This window comes from Scyliorhinus canicula, chromosome 9, assembly GCF_902713615.1.
Source record: "Scyliorhinus canicula chromosome 9, sScyCan1.1, whole genome shotgun sequence".
Classification (NCBI taxonomy): domain Eukaryota; kingdom Metazoa; phylum Chordata; class Chondrichthyes; order Carcharhiniformes; family Scyliorhinidae; genus Scyliorhinus; species Scyliorhinus canicula.
In genome coordinates, this window is record NC_052154.1 from 101,719,291 (window position 1) to 101,732,162 (window position 12,872).

Consider the following 12,872-nt stretch of genomic DNA (forward strand, 5'->3'; position numbering starts at 1 on the left):
CGGAGGCTGGAGTGAGATGACTCAAGGGGATCGAAAGATCAGGGAGGACATTTCCGTGAGTTATCTACCTGCACTTGGCAGGGGTTCCCAACTGAGGCTAAAGAAAAGCCAGCACAGTCCCGTTAGCTAGCACCCAAAATGGGACTCTACCGTTTTTTTTGGCCTTAGTCGGGGCCAAAAAACTTATTATAAGTTTAGCCAAGTTCAGCCAAACTTATTATAAGTTCAGAACTTATTATAAGTTCAGCCAAGGCCGCACTTAGCTAATTTCCTGCACTGATGAACTCAGCTGTTTTTTAGGCTTCAAATGGTGTCGCTGGAAACTGATCAAAGTCAAAACAAGTATTTATCCTCTCCCATCTGCACTTTGCTCAGTCATTGCATCCAAATGATAAAGAAATGGACTTTACCTAAAATTAGATCCCAAATATCAGCTTACTATATGTGCACAGTAGGAAGTTCAATTGGACTTCAAAGAGTTTAAATACAAATATGACTTTACCATCTTCATACGGTAATTTCAGGATTTTATTGTTGACTTCGATTGCGCCTTGCTTTGAAATTACGATTTTTGTCTGTGGAAAAGAATAAAATAATCAAATAACATAAATTGGAAAACTACGTTCAATTCTCATATCTGAATACAACTGAATGTGATCACTGAGTGAATTATCACACAACAAACGGAATGCTGAATTAATACTTAACATCATTGTTCGGCTATACCCCACCAATATACACCATCACCAAAGCCAAGCCAAATAAAACATATTAATATGATCAGGCACAAAATGTTCAACTTGTCCTCCAGGTGTAAAACTGATATTGTGGATCAGCAGACTGTTAAAGAAACTGCCCGAATCTAATTTCCGAGGAAATGAAAATCATACGATTTCTAGGCAACCAATCCAGAAAGAGAGTTTTACTTCCAGGTGGCAAGTTGAAAATCCAACCAATAAATTAACAGAGCAAAGGAATAAAGCCGTTTATTCAAAGGAGGTTTAAGGATGAGGGTTATTATATATAAACTATTTTTGAGGTATAAAGCAAATACTGCAGAAGCAAAAAACCGAAATCAAAAATAGTAAAAACTGGAATCGTTCAGCAGGTCACACGGCATTTTGCACATGGAATCCTTCCTTATAACAGATGAAGGAGGAGTCCTGCTCCTGAATCGTCCACAAATGGACTTGACCTACAGAATCGTTAAATATTTTCCTTGATCATTTTATGCTCTAGAAATACAACAAAGTTCATTTCAAGATAAATTAAAACTATAGTCAGGAAGATAGAGGTCCATTGTACAACCTAAACAGATGGAGGAATTTGCGCATTGGTCTCCAAATGTCACTGACATTTTGAATGACCAGAAAGAACGAGAGGATTGTCATTTACCATAAAGCAGTGATTAAGAGATAACGTATTGGATCACTGAACACTACTTAAATGTTAAGTCCGCCTCCACAATTTTGATGGCATCAGGCCAGCCTCTGAAAGTTCCTGGCACCTCAAAGGAATTGTGAACCGTGGGGAAGCCCTAAGCTGGAGTTGGGAACCTTTGACGGGTAAGTTCAAACATTGTTGACAACTTCATGTAATAATTTAATGCTGCATGACAAGTTAGAAATGTTTTCATTCGTGATTAATGATGGGGCTTTCTTCTCAGTAGGAAAACAGCCATTAAATTGACCTGCTTTCTGGGGGAAAATGTTCAGATGCATTATAGTACATTATCCAACAGAATAAAGCGTTCAGGGACGGCACGTTGGCGCAGTGGCTAGCACTGCTGCCTCACGGCGCTGAGGACCCGGGTTCGATCCCAGCCCCAGGTCACTGTCCATGTGGATTTTACACATTCTCCCGATGGCTGTGTGGGTCTCACCCCCACAACCCAATGATATGCAGGGCAGGTGGAATGACCATGCTAAAGTGCCCCTTAATTGGAAAACTTGAAAAAAAAGAATAAAGTGTTCCTCTGCATTGTTATTCAGATTTTAACGTGTCAATGGTCCTCTGGGAGTTAAACATTTCTTTGATTCACGTCTCAAACATTTGCCCCCGCTTATAAACTTGAAAATATGCCTTATGTCTTTGATTGACAGCTCAGAAAACAGTTCCCCAATTTCAAAGGTTGAACAAATGACCAAGCTCTTCCAAAGACTTCAACGGTTTTAATGCTTCTAGCTCTGAAGGATTAAACAGCTGTGCAATGGATCCCTATTGTCAATATTAACTGAGTTCCAGACCCCAATAACTGGGTTCAACTCAGCAGGGGTTGTTGGCACAGTTATACTGAATCACTGGAAAAGTGAGGGGTGGGGGAGAGTGTGAGGGGAATGGGTTGTGTCAGTGTGCAGAGGGAAACATGGAGGAGGTATGGAGGCTGGGTACGCATTACACGTGTTTTACAGGTGAATTTCCATTTACCAAATTGGACTGCAGAAGACATTCTATTGATTCACAACTGATTTCTGAGGGGCCTCACGGTAGCATGGTGGTTAGCATCAATGCTTCACAGCTCCAGGGTCCCAGGTTCGATTCCCGGCTGAGTCACTGTCTGTGTGGAGTCTGCACGTCCTCCCCGTGTGTGCGTGGGTTTCCTCCGGGTGCTCCGGTTTCCTCCCACAGTCCAAAGATGTGCGGGTTAGGTGGATTGGCCATGCTAAATTGCCCGTAGTGTAAGGTTAATGGGGGGATTGTTGGGTTACGGGTATACGGGTTACGTGGGTTAAGTGGGGTGAGCATTGCTCGGCACAACATCGAGGGCCGAAGGGCCTGTTCTGTGCTGTACTGTTCTATGTTCTATGATTTATTGCGATACTAGAGCCAGAGGTTTCTGCTCCAGTTGCACAGGTTTGGCAACAAGAGCAACAAATATTATGAGAAGGTTAAAGTCACGCTTCATGTCAACAAAAAAGCAGGAAGCGATCATCCCCTTCTCGCGTGAGTGGCAGGCCTTACTTCCTGCTGTTCAACATTGCAATAAATTAGCATCTCATTATCAGGCCCATGTGCTGGAATCATGCAACCACATGAAATAATGCGTCCATGGCGGCATGATGTCAGAACTCATCTCAGAAGATGTCCACCTGGTGAGCTGTACACCCTGAGAAGCTTGGAGGTGAGTGCAGCACTCAGGAGGAGAAGGTCATGCCAGGGTAATTTCAGTTGGATGCCAGGGTGGTGCCACGTGGATGTTAGGGTAGTGCCAGCTGGACGTTAGGGTGCATCTGGGTGAAGATTCTTTCCTGGTTTGTTCGCATTGCGTAAGGGCGGCATTCAAAAATGGTGCCTGGATCATCGATTCACTGCGTTTATGGCGGGGCGGACATGTAACCCCTCCCTACCTTTTTCTTCCAAGTTCTGCTCTATATGGCGGAGAAATCCGCAATTGCCACCGGCAGCATCAACACTGCTTTTCCTATCCGACATCAGCTTCTGTCAATATCAGAGAAAATCTCTCCCCAGTGGTCAGCAGAAATACTCGTTTCCACTTTTCCCTTCTAGATCCTGCCCCTGTCCAGGAGTAACTCCTGTCAAGTGAAAAACCTTCAATGAGCATCATTATCTCGCAATTCACTTTGATACAATATTTTTAACATTGTCAACATGGAATGGTGAGGAGGGATCATATGAGTGAGGTAGTGTGGGTGAGGGGTGAACTTTCAGGAGTCCTCACACATGGCTATTGACCTCAGTTGATGCCCTAGGAAACCAAGACGGGCCTTCTAACCTGCCCGCCACTGCATCTGCCCATCCTTGTCTCCGCTCGATCTCAGGAGGCAGCAGCACCAATTCCAGCCTGCCTCTGCCACCCCACGATGAAAATAGCATGGATGGGCACTGTATGGCAGGAGTTGGGATCACAACATCAGGAAATGCCCCACTCTCAATTCCAGCTTGAAGATAAAAATCCAGGCCTTGCCAACATATTTGTCTTGAAATCTAAGTGTTAGAATTGTAATCCCTTTGTAACTGTTACGACCCTCTTGGGAGCCAAGGACTGAGCTCTATACGATTCCCCTGTTTCACATCAGAGTATGAACTCCCCTGGTAATCGGGGGCAGGGTTTCCCCAAACAAGGGGGAACCTCTCAGTATAAAAATCCCTGACTTGGGTACAGGTCAGGGAGGGTGTCCCTTCGGGAAGAGGAGTTGTAGCTTTGTGATTTTGTGTATGCCGCAATGAAACAGTTGTTCATTCCTATCCTACCATGCATTCCTGCATGTCTTCTGTTGGATTCTATACTGGCGATGAGGGTGAAGTGGAGCCACCACAGCCATCGTGCGTTATACCGCCTACCTACTTCATCCCCAAAGAGGCTTCCACTCCAATGATGAGATATTGCACATCAGGAAACATGAACAATTTGATGCTGGCACCGATGACTGGATTCAGTACGTTGAGTGAGTGAAGTATTGTTTTGGTCTAATGCAATTGTTGGGGATAAGTGACAAACTGTTATCCTACTAACCACAGTTGGGGGACCCACCTAAGCGCTCATCAAAAGCCTCACCACGCGGAGAGGCCAAGTCTTTTGCTGGCCCAGGTCGAGGCACAATTTAATCACAGCTCGCGATAATGGTCCACCGGTTCTGTTTTCACACAGCCTAACAAGCCCAAAGGGAATCCAATGGAGACTTTTTGGTGTACCTGAGGATGCTCACTGCCTCATGGGAGTTCGGGGCCGCACTGTCTGAATCTCCCTGGGACCATTTCGTCTGTGGACTCCGAGACACCAACACCCAGTGGAAACTCCCTATGGAAGCTTACTTAACCCTCCTACGGGCAGTAAACATCAACATTTCTGAGGAGAGCATGGAGTCCAAGAGTTATAGGGCTTGGCGGTCCGGAACCTCGGCCGCTGAACCGACCACCTCGAGTTCGCCACACCCAGGACCGAAAGACATGAGCTTCTCTGAAGCAGCACCGACCACAGGACCCAAGGCCGTCACGATGATGTACCTGGGCACAACTGAGATGACTCCCCTGAACCAGAGCACCAAGGTGGCTGCTGCAGGCTGTGGGTTGGGTGCCACGACCAGGGCCCAGACCCCAGACAGGCCCGTGAAGGTGCCTTTCCCATTCACCCCAGAGGCCAAGCATATTATGTCGAGGACAAGAGTGACACTGGGTTTCTTGCTTTGACCATTATTCAGTGCCTCGCATCGAGGACCTATACGCCAAACTCAACGGGGGAACAATGTTCACAAGACTCCATACCAGCAGTTGTATTTCATTGCAGCACCCAGGGTCACGCCCATCTGGATTGCCTTGAAGTGAATTGACACCCCATTGACATGGTGCTTGACACAGGAGTGGTAGTTTCATTAACCAACCGGCAGACTTTCGCCATGATCCGGACCGATCTCCAGATCTTGGACCTTTGGGACACGAATGCCTGGTTGACGACATACACTGGAGAGCATTTGGCCATTGCGGACACCACCTATGTTACCATATAGGGATCAATCGGCATGTTTACCCTTGGCAGTAGTCTGCGGTGTAGGACAAAGCTTTCTGGGCCGCAATTGGCTGCGCCATTTATAATTGGATTGGCAACACGCCTGACGCATGTACCCCCACGGCCCGGAAAGATTGCTGGCAAAATTTCCTGGAGTCTTTGCTAAAGGCCTCACCATGATAAAAGGCTCTGTGGTAAAAATCAGTGTGTATGAAAACGCACAGCCCCGTTATTTCCACGCCCGCCCAATGCCATATGCGCAACGGCCCAAGGTTGACACAGAGCTGCATCGCTTGGAGCGCTTGATCATCATCCGTCCCATCCATTTCGCCAATTGGGTGCGCGTGTGGTCCCGGTGTTAATACCTGACTGGTCCGTATGGCTGTGTGGTGACTGCAAGATGGCACTGGTTTTCTTGCTTTGACCATCACTCGGTGCCTCGCATTGAGGACCTATACGCCAAACTCAGCGGGGGAACAATGTTCACAAAACTCCATGTGAACCATGCGTATCTTTAGCTGGTACTAGATCCAAGCCCACTGAGGTTCATCACAGTATGAATACTGCCGGCTGCCGTTCGGGGCTTTCTTCAGCCTCTGCGATTTTCCAACCACGTGATGGAATACATACTGCAGGGCCTACCCAGGGTGACCGAGTACCTAGATGGCATACTCATCACTGGGACTTTGGACAAATAACATTTGGAGAGCCAGTTTGAAGTCCTCCGACGTTTTGAACAGGCCGGCATCTACCTCTGCAGAGAGATGTGCATTTTTAATGACTCCAAGGTCACCTATTATGAGTACCGGTTGACAGGCACAACCTTCACTCGATGGAAGACAAGGTGTGGGCCATCCAGCAAGCTCCCATTCCCCAAGGTCTGACCGAGCTCCGCTTGTTCTTAGGGCTCATAAATTGCGACGGGAAATTCATACCCAACTTGCCTATGCTGCTTAGCCCGTCCACCAATTGTTGAAGAAAGGACAACAGTGGCAAGGGTCCCCCTGCAGCAGAAAGCATTTCAAGAGGTCAAGCGGCGATTTTCATCCGAGAAGCTGCTGTTATGGGCCAGGGTTTAGAAAACTCCAAAGTATATTATGGAGTTCACCTGACCTACAACTGTTTATTAATTTTGGTTACGAGGAGCACAAGGGTCTGGGTTTCAGGTGTTATTCAACAGAGACCTTAAGCACTTGTAATCAAAAACAAAGTTTATTCTACAAATTTAATTAACATTTTTGTAAACACATACAGTAAGCATTTTTGTAACTACCAACATAAATATCCCACACAGCTATAGTACTCTATGTATAACCCTTAATAAATTTCCCTTAACTGTTTCAATTTAATAACAAAATCCTGCAAACCAGAAAATCCTTTTACCAAAATGGTAGGTTTGAATTCCTTCCAGAAAACAGTTATCACTTTTAAGTTATCAAGTAATCTGGAGACAGCTTTTAAACTGAAGGTAAAGAGAGACACTCCAAGATACTTGATTGTCTGAATACAGCAGCTAAATGTGAAAATTAAAGCAAAGTCACGGCGCCAAGGTCCCAGGTTCGATCCCGGCTCTGGGTCACTGTCCGTGTGGAGTTTTCACATTCTCCCCGTGTTTGCGTGGGTTTCGCCCTCACAAACCAAGAATGTGCAGGCTAGGTGGATTGGCCACGCTAAATTGCCCCTTAATTGGAAAAAATGAATTGGGTACTCTAAATTGATTTTAGAAAATTAAAGTAAAAAACTCAGAGCCACAAAACAGCCCCAAACCAAAGTGAAAGTAAAACTCAGAGCCACAGCCCAGCTCCACCCATGCAATGACATCACTGAAGCCAAGTGATAAGACAAAACAATTCTTAAAGGGATACTCCCATGACACCTCCCCCCAAGAAAAATAAATAAACCATCAACTTCAAAGATGGTTTCATTTTTCACCTTTTCACTTTTCCAATAAGAACAATTGACACTAAAGGTACATTTTTAAACAAAAACAAAACAGGCAAACATTGATAATAATACAGTCCATTTTACTTCTTTCTCTTCCACCATCGAACCTGCGTCTCTTCATCACATTTGTGACAAAGCATAGGTTATCATGTTTTCCCATCCTGCAACATGTATAATTCTTCAATGAAATGGATGTAACAATAAACTCCATCGAAACAGTCTGGCATTTTTATTCTTGAATCGCTCCAAAAATGTCAATGGATGATGATCAGTATATATAACTGTTTCAGACGAATTGCTGATAATATAATTGTGAAAATGTTGCAAAGCCAGCAGCAAGCTCAAACTCGCCTTCTCAATCGTTGAATACTTCCTCTGGTGATCATTCAATTTCTGAGAAAAATATCCAATAGGCCGCTCTATTCCTTTGTCATCTTTTTTGCAAGAGTACAGCACCTACGCCCACATCGCTCGCATCAACAGCCACTTAGAATGGTTTTGTGTAATTTGGGGTGGCCAACAGAGGAGCCGTCATTAACACAACCTTTACACCATCAAATGCCTCTTGACATGCCTCTGTTTTCTGAAATTCGCTACGCTTCTTCAGCACATCCGTCAGTGGAGCAACCACGCTGCTAAAACTCGGCACAAATTTCCGGTAAAATCCACTTATGCCAAGAAATCACATTATTTCTCTTCGTGTTGAGGGTATTAGAAATTCCCCAATTACTTTTGTTTTAGCATCCCTTGGGACCATTCGACCCTGCCCGATTGTATGGTCAAGGAAAGTGACTTGGGCTTTTCCAAATTCACTTTTGGCTAGGTTTACCACCAAGCCCGCCTCCTGAAGTCGCTCGAATAACTCCATCAGATGCTTCAAATATTCTTTCGATGTCTAACTAAAAATCACCAGATTGTCTATGTATACCACACAATTGGGTAATCCTGAAATTACTTTGTTAGTTAACCGTTGAAATGTGGTTGGGGCGTTTTTCATGCTAAATGGCATAACTGTGAATTAGTATGTACCATCTGGAATCACAAAAGCTAAATCTTCTTCGCACTTTCAGATAAAGGTACCTGCCAGTAACCTTTAAGTAAATCCAGTTTGGAAATAAAAGCTGATTGTCCCCCTTTCTCAATGCAATCCTCCAAGCATGGGATAGGATAGGAGTCCATTCTTGTAACTGCATCAACCTTTCTATACTCCACACATAATCATTGGCTACCGTCCAGTTTCGGTACCATCACTATGGGTGAGCTTCATTGGCTGCAACCCACTTTAATTATGCCATTTTTAAGCATACTTTCAATTTCTTTTAAAATCTGTGCCAATTTTAAAGGGTTAAGTCTGTATGGATGCTGTTTAACTGGAACAGCATTTCCCACATCTACATCATGTTCAGCCATTTTGGTACTTCCCAACTTATATCTCCACAAACTTGCCCATGTGATATTAATAACTCTTTCAGGTCAGTTTGTTTTTCCTCTGGAAGGTAACTCAACAATTTATCTGAATTTTTAAGAACATCCTCGTTATCCAATTTAATTTGAGGAATGTAAAATTCAGAGTCATCTGGATTTGGTTCTTCACTTTGATTTAGAATCACTAAAACCTCCTCCTTTTTCTCTCCTTCCCTTTCAAAGTACCTTTTAAGCACATTCACATGACACACTCGGTGAGTCTTCCTTCTATCTGGTGTTCTTATCACATAATTCACCTCACTTAATTTCCTTTCAATCTGATAAGGTCCACAAAACCTAGCTTTTAAAGGTTCACCGACCACTGATAACAATACCTTTATCTCCTCTGGCAAAACTACAAACTTTGTCCGCCACCAGTTTCATCCCATTTTGTGCAACTTTTAAATGTTGTCCAGCCAATTCACCTGCTCTATTTAATCATTCCCTAAAATTTGACATGTATCAAATAATATACTTTCAGACTGCTCACTCACCAAATTCTCCTGAAATCAATTTAAGTGGTTCTCTTACCTCATGATCAAAAATTAGTTCAAAAGGACTGAATTTGGTTGTCTCATTAGGTGCATCCCTAATTGCAAAGAGTACAAATGGAATTCCTTTATCCCAATCCTCTGGATAATCATGACCTTAAGCCCTCAACATTGTCTTTAATGTCTGACGCCACCTTTCTAACGCTCCATGCGATTCTGGATGGTACGCAGACGATTTAAATTGTTTTACTCTGAAGCTATCCAGAACTTCTTTGAATAGCTTTGAGGTAAAATTTGATCCTTGATCCGATTGTATTTCTGTGGGTAGTCCATATCTAGTAAAGAATTAAAGTAACTCCTCCACAATCTTTTTCAGCTGTAATATTACGTACTGGAATGGCATCTGGAAACCTACTGGACATATCCATTATAGTCAAAAGATATTGATTCCCAACTTTCGTTTTAGGAAGCGGTCCTACACAATCAATTAGGACCCTTGTAAAAGGTTCCTCAAATGCTGAAATGGGTATTAAGGGCACTTGTTATGTCACCGCTTGAGGCTTCCCTATCACTTGATGTGTGACACGATTGACAAAATGTAACTACATCTTTATGTAGTCCAGGCCAATAAAAATGTTTTTGTATTTTAGCTTGAGTTTTCCTTACTCCCAAATGACCTCCTACTGGTACCTCATGTGCTACTCGCAACACCTCCTTTCTATACCTGACCGGCAATAGCAATTGATGAACTTCTGCCCACTTTTCATTCTCCTGCATATGTGAAGGTCTTCATTTTCTTATTAAGACATCATTTTTAAGGTAATAATGTTCTGGTATACACTCAGATTCCTCTTCCATGTATGCTTTCTGAGACATCCATTTTATTTCTGTATCTTTTTGTTGTAACTCCGCCAATTTTCCTGAACTAAAAATATCCGCCTCATCCTCCACCTGTTCTTGTTCTTTTACAACCATCTGATCAAAAATAATTTCTGATAATTGAACTTCAACGTTATCTTCACTCTTTGATTTCTCCTATTGTCTTAACCTGTGACTTTGCGATCGTGTTTCTACACAATCTGGAAAAATCCCAGGGTATTCTTCCTTCAACAATTCAGTTGTTTGATTTTCCACTGGCTTATTCACCACAGTAGACATCACTCCCACCTACGATCCAGCTATATCATTACCCAAAATAAACTGTATTCCTGGACAAGATAGGTTCTCTATTACTCCTACTACACTTCGCCACTCTTCACTGGACTTTCCAACCTTTTATGTAATGGAACACTACTCTTCCCACCCTGAATTCCACATATTACCAGCTTTTCTGGCAAAATTCCTCCCAAACTACATAACTCCTCATCTCTTACCATTAAAGATTGACGAGCTCCCGTATCTCTTAAAATTATGACTTCTTTACCTACTACTCCTGGTACACATGAGTAAACTTTACCCACACAAATGAATTTTTTAAAGAGATCTGGCACCTTCGCATAAATCACCTCTTGATCAAGCTGTACAATCTTTTGCACCTTCTTTGCTTCACTTGGGCTTTCCTTTACCACTTTAACAAACCCCACTGGTTTATGCTGTTTTACCACATCAGCCTTCCCAGTGCCTTTATTCAACCCCCAACGCCGTGATTTTACATGGCCTATTTTATTAAAGTAAAAACATCTGAAACTTTTCATTTCTCTTCCACCCTCCTGGATTTCTTGTTTAATCTGAGGTGCACTCTCCTTATTATTTCCCATCAGATCCCCTTTACCGTTACCACTTGAGTGTTTCTCTTTTCCCCAGTTTCCCCAAATTGATGTTGGAAACCAAACTTTGTTTTCTGAACTAATTCATAACCATCTGCCATTTCTGCTGCTAATCTTGCAGTTTTAACCCTTTGCTCTCCCACATGAGTTCTCACTTCATCAGAAATTGAATTTTTAAACTCCTCCAAAATTATCATTTCTCCAAGAGCTTCATACATTTAGTCTATTTTCAAAGCCCCTAACCAACTCTCAAAATTACGCTCTTTGATCCTTTCACATTCCATGTATGTTTGACCACGTTCGTTCCTTAACTTTCTAAACCATTGTCTGTAGCTTCAGGCACTAGTTCATTTGCACCTCAGATGGATTTTTTTCACCTCCTCATACATCCCAGATACTTCCACTGACAGTGATGCAAACAGTTCACTAGCTCTTCCTACCAAATTTGTTTGAATCAGTAACACCCACACGTCCCGTGGCCATTTCATTTGTTTAGCTACCTTCTCAAATGAAATGAAAAAGGCCTCTACATCCTTTTCATCAAACCTTGGACATCTTGGACATGTTTAAATAGATCCCCACCAAGCCGTTGACTATGCCGCTCTTTCTCACTATTATTATTATATTCATCCTCATCACTATCCTCAAACTGTATGTTTCTCTTTCCATCCGCCAAATTTAACTGACTGTCATGTTTGGTGGCCATTTTTTGAAGTCAAAAGTCTCTCTCTTTTTTACTTTCTTCTGTCTCCTTTTCTTTTCTCTCTCTCTCTTTTTCTCTTTCTCCTCTCTCCTTTTCTTTTTCTCTGATTGGTACCTCCTGTTCTCTCACTTTTTGTTCTGCTAGGGCTATTCTTTCTTTTTCCATCATTTTGTATTCAAGCTGCTTTAATTCTTTTTCATGTTTAAGCTGTTTGATCTGTAATTGAATTCTTGCCAGTTCCAATGCTGCTGACTGTGTCTCAGGCAATTTCAAATGCTCAGCTAACCCTGCAATTACCTCTTCTTTATGTATTTCATCAGGCAATGATAACTGAAATATCTTTGCCAAATCTCAAAGCCTTTTTTTAGTCTCTGTTTGTAAGGTACTGCGTGTGACCTTCTCCAACCCCAAAATCTTCTGAGCCTCTGAAAGAGCCATTGTCCACAACACACTCCCTACTTAAACTGGAATACACCACCTGAAAAGCAAACCCAAATATGCTCACCCCTCACTGTCTTTAATTTCATGAAGCCAACCCAATCACAAAAGATAGACATTTATCCCACGAGCCCCCGATTCGTTATGGGCCAGGATTTAGAAAACTCCAAAGTGTATCGTGGAGTTCACCTGACCTACAACTGTTTATTAATTTTGGTTATGAGGAGCACAAGGGTACACCTTTGAAGTGTTATTCAACAGAGGCCTTAAGCACTTTTAATCAAAAATAAAGTTTATTCTACAAATTTAGTTAACATTTTTATAAACACATACAGTCAGCATTTTTTCAACTACCAACAAAATATCCCACACAGCTACAGTAATCTATATATAATCTTTAATAAATTTCCCTTAACTGTTTCAATTTAATAACAACATCCCGTAAACCAGAAAACCCTTTTACCAAAACGGTAGGTTTGATTTCCTTCCAGAAAACAGTTGTCACTTTTAAGTTATCAAGTAATCTGGAGACAGCTTTTAAACTTAAAGTAGAGAGAGAAACTCCAAGACACTTGCCTGTCTGAATACAGCAGCCAAATGTG

The 12,872-nt window shown here is 42.6% G+C and overlaps 1 protein-coding gene across 1 annotated transcript in view; it reads right to left on the bottom strand.

The window, feature by feature from the left end:
• LOC119970925 (mucin-6-like) overlaps positions 1–12,872 on the bottom strand; it is a 238,661-nt gene that overhangs the window by 197,820 nt on the left and 27,969 nt on the right. The window contains exon 8 of the mRNA XM_038806035.1: positions 440–575. Coding sequence (XP_038661963.1) covers positions 440–575 — 136 coding nt within the window. The remainder of the gene's footprint in view (positions 1–439; positions 576–12,872) is intronic.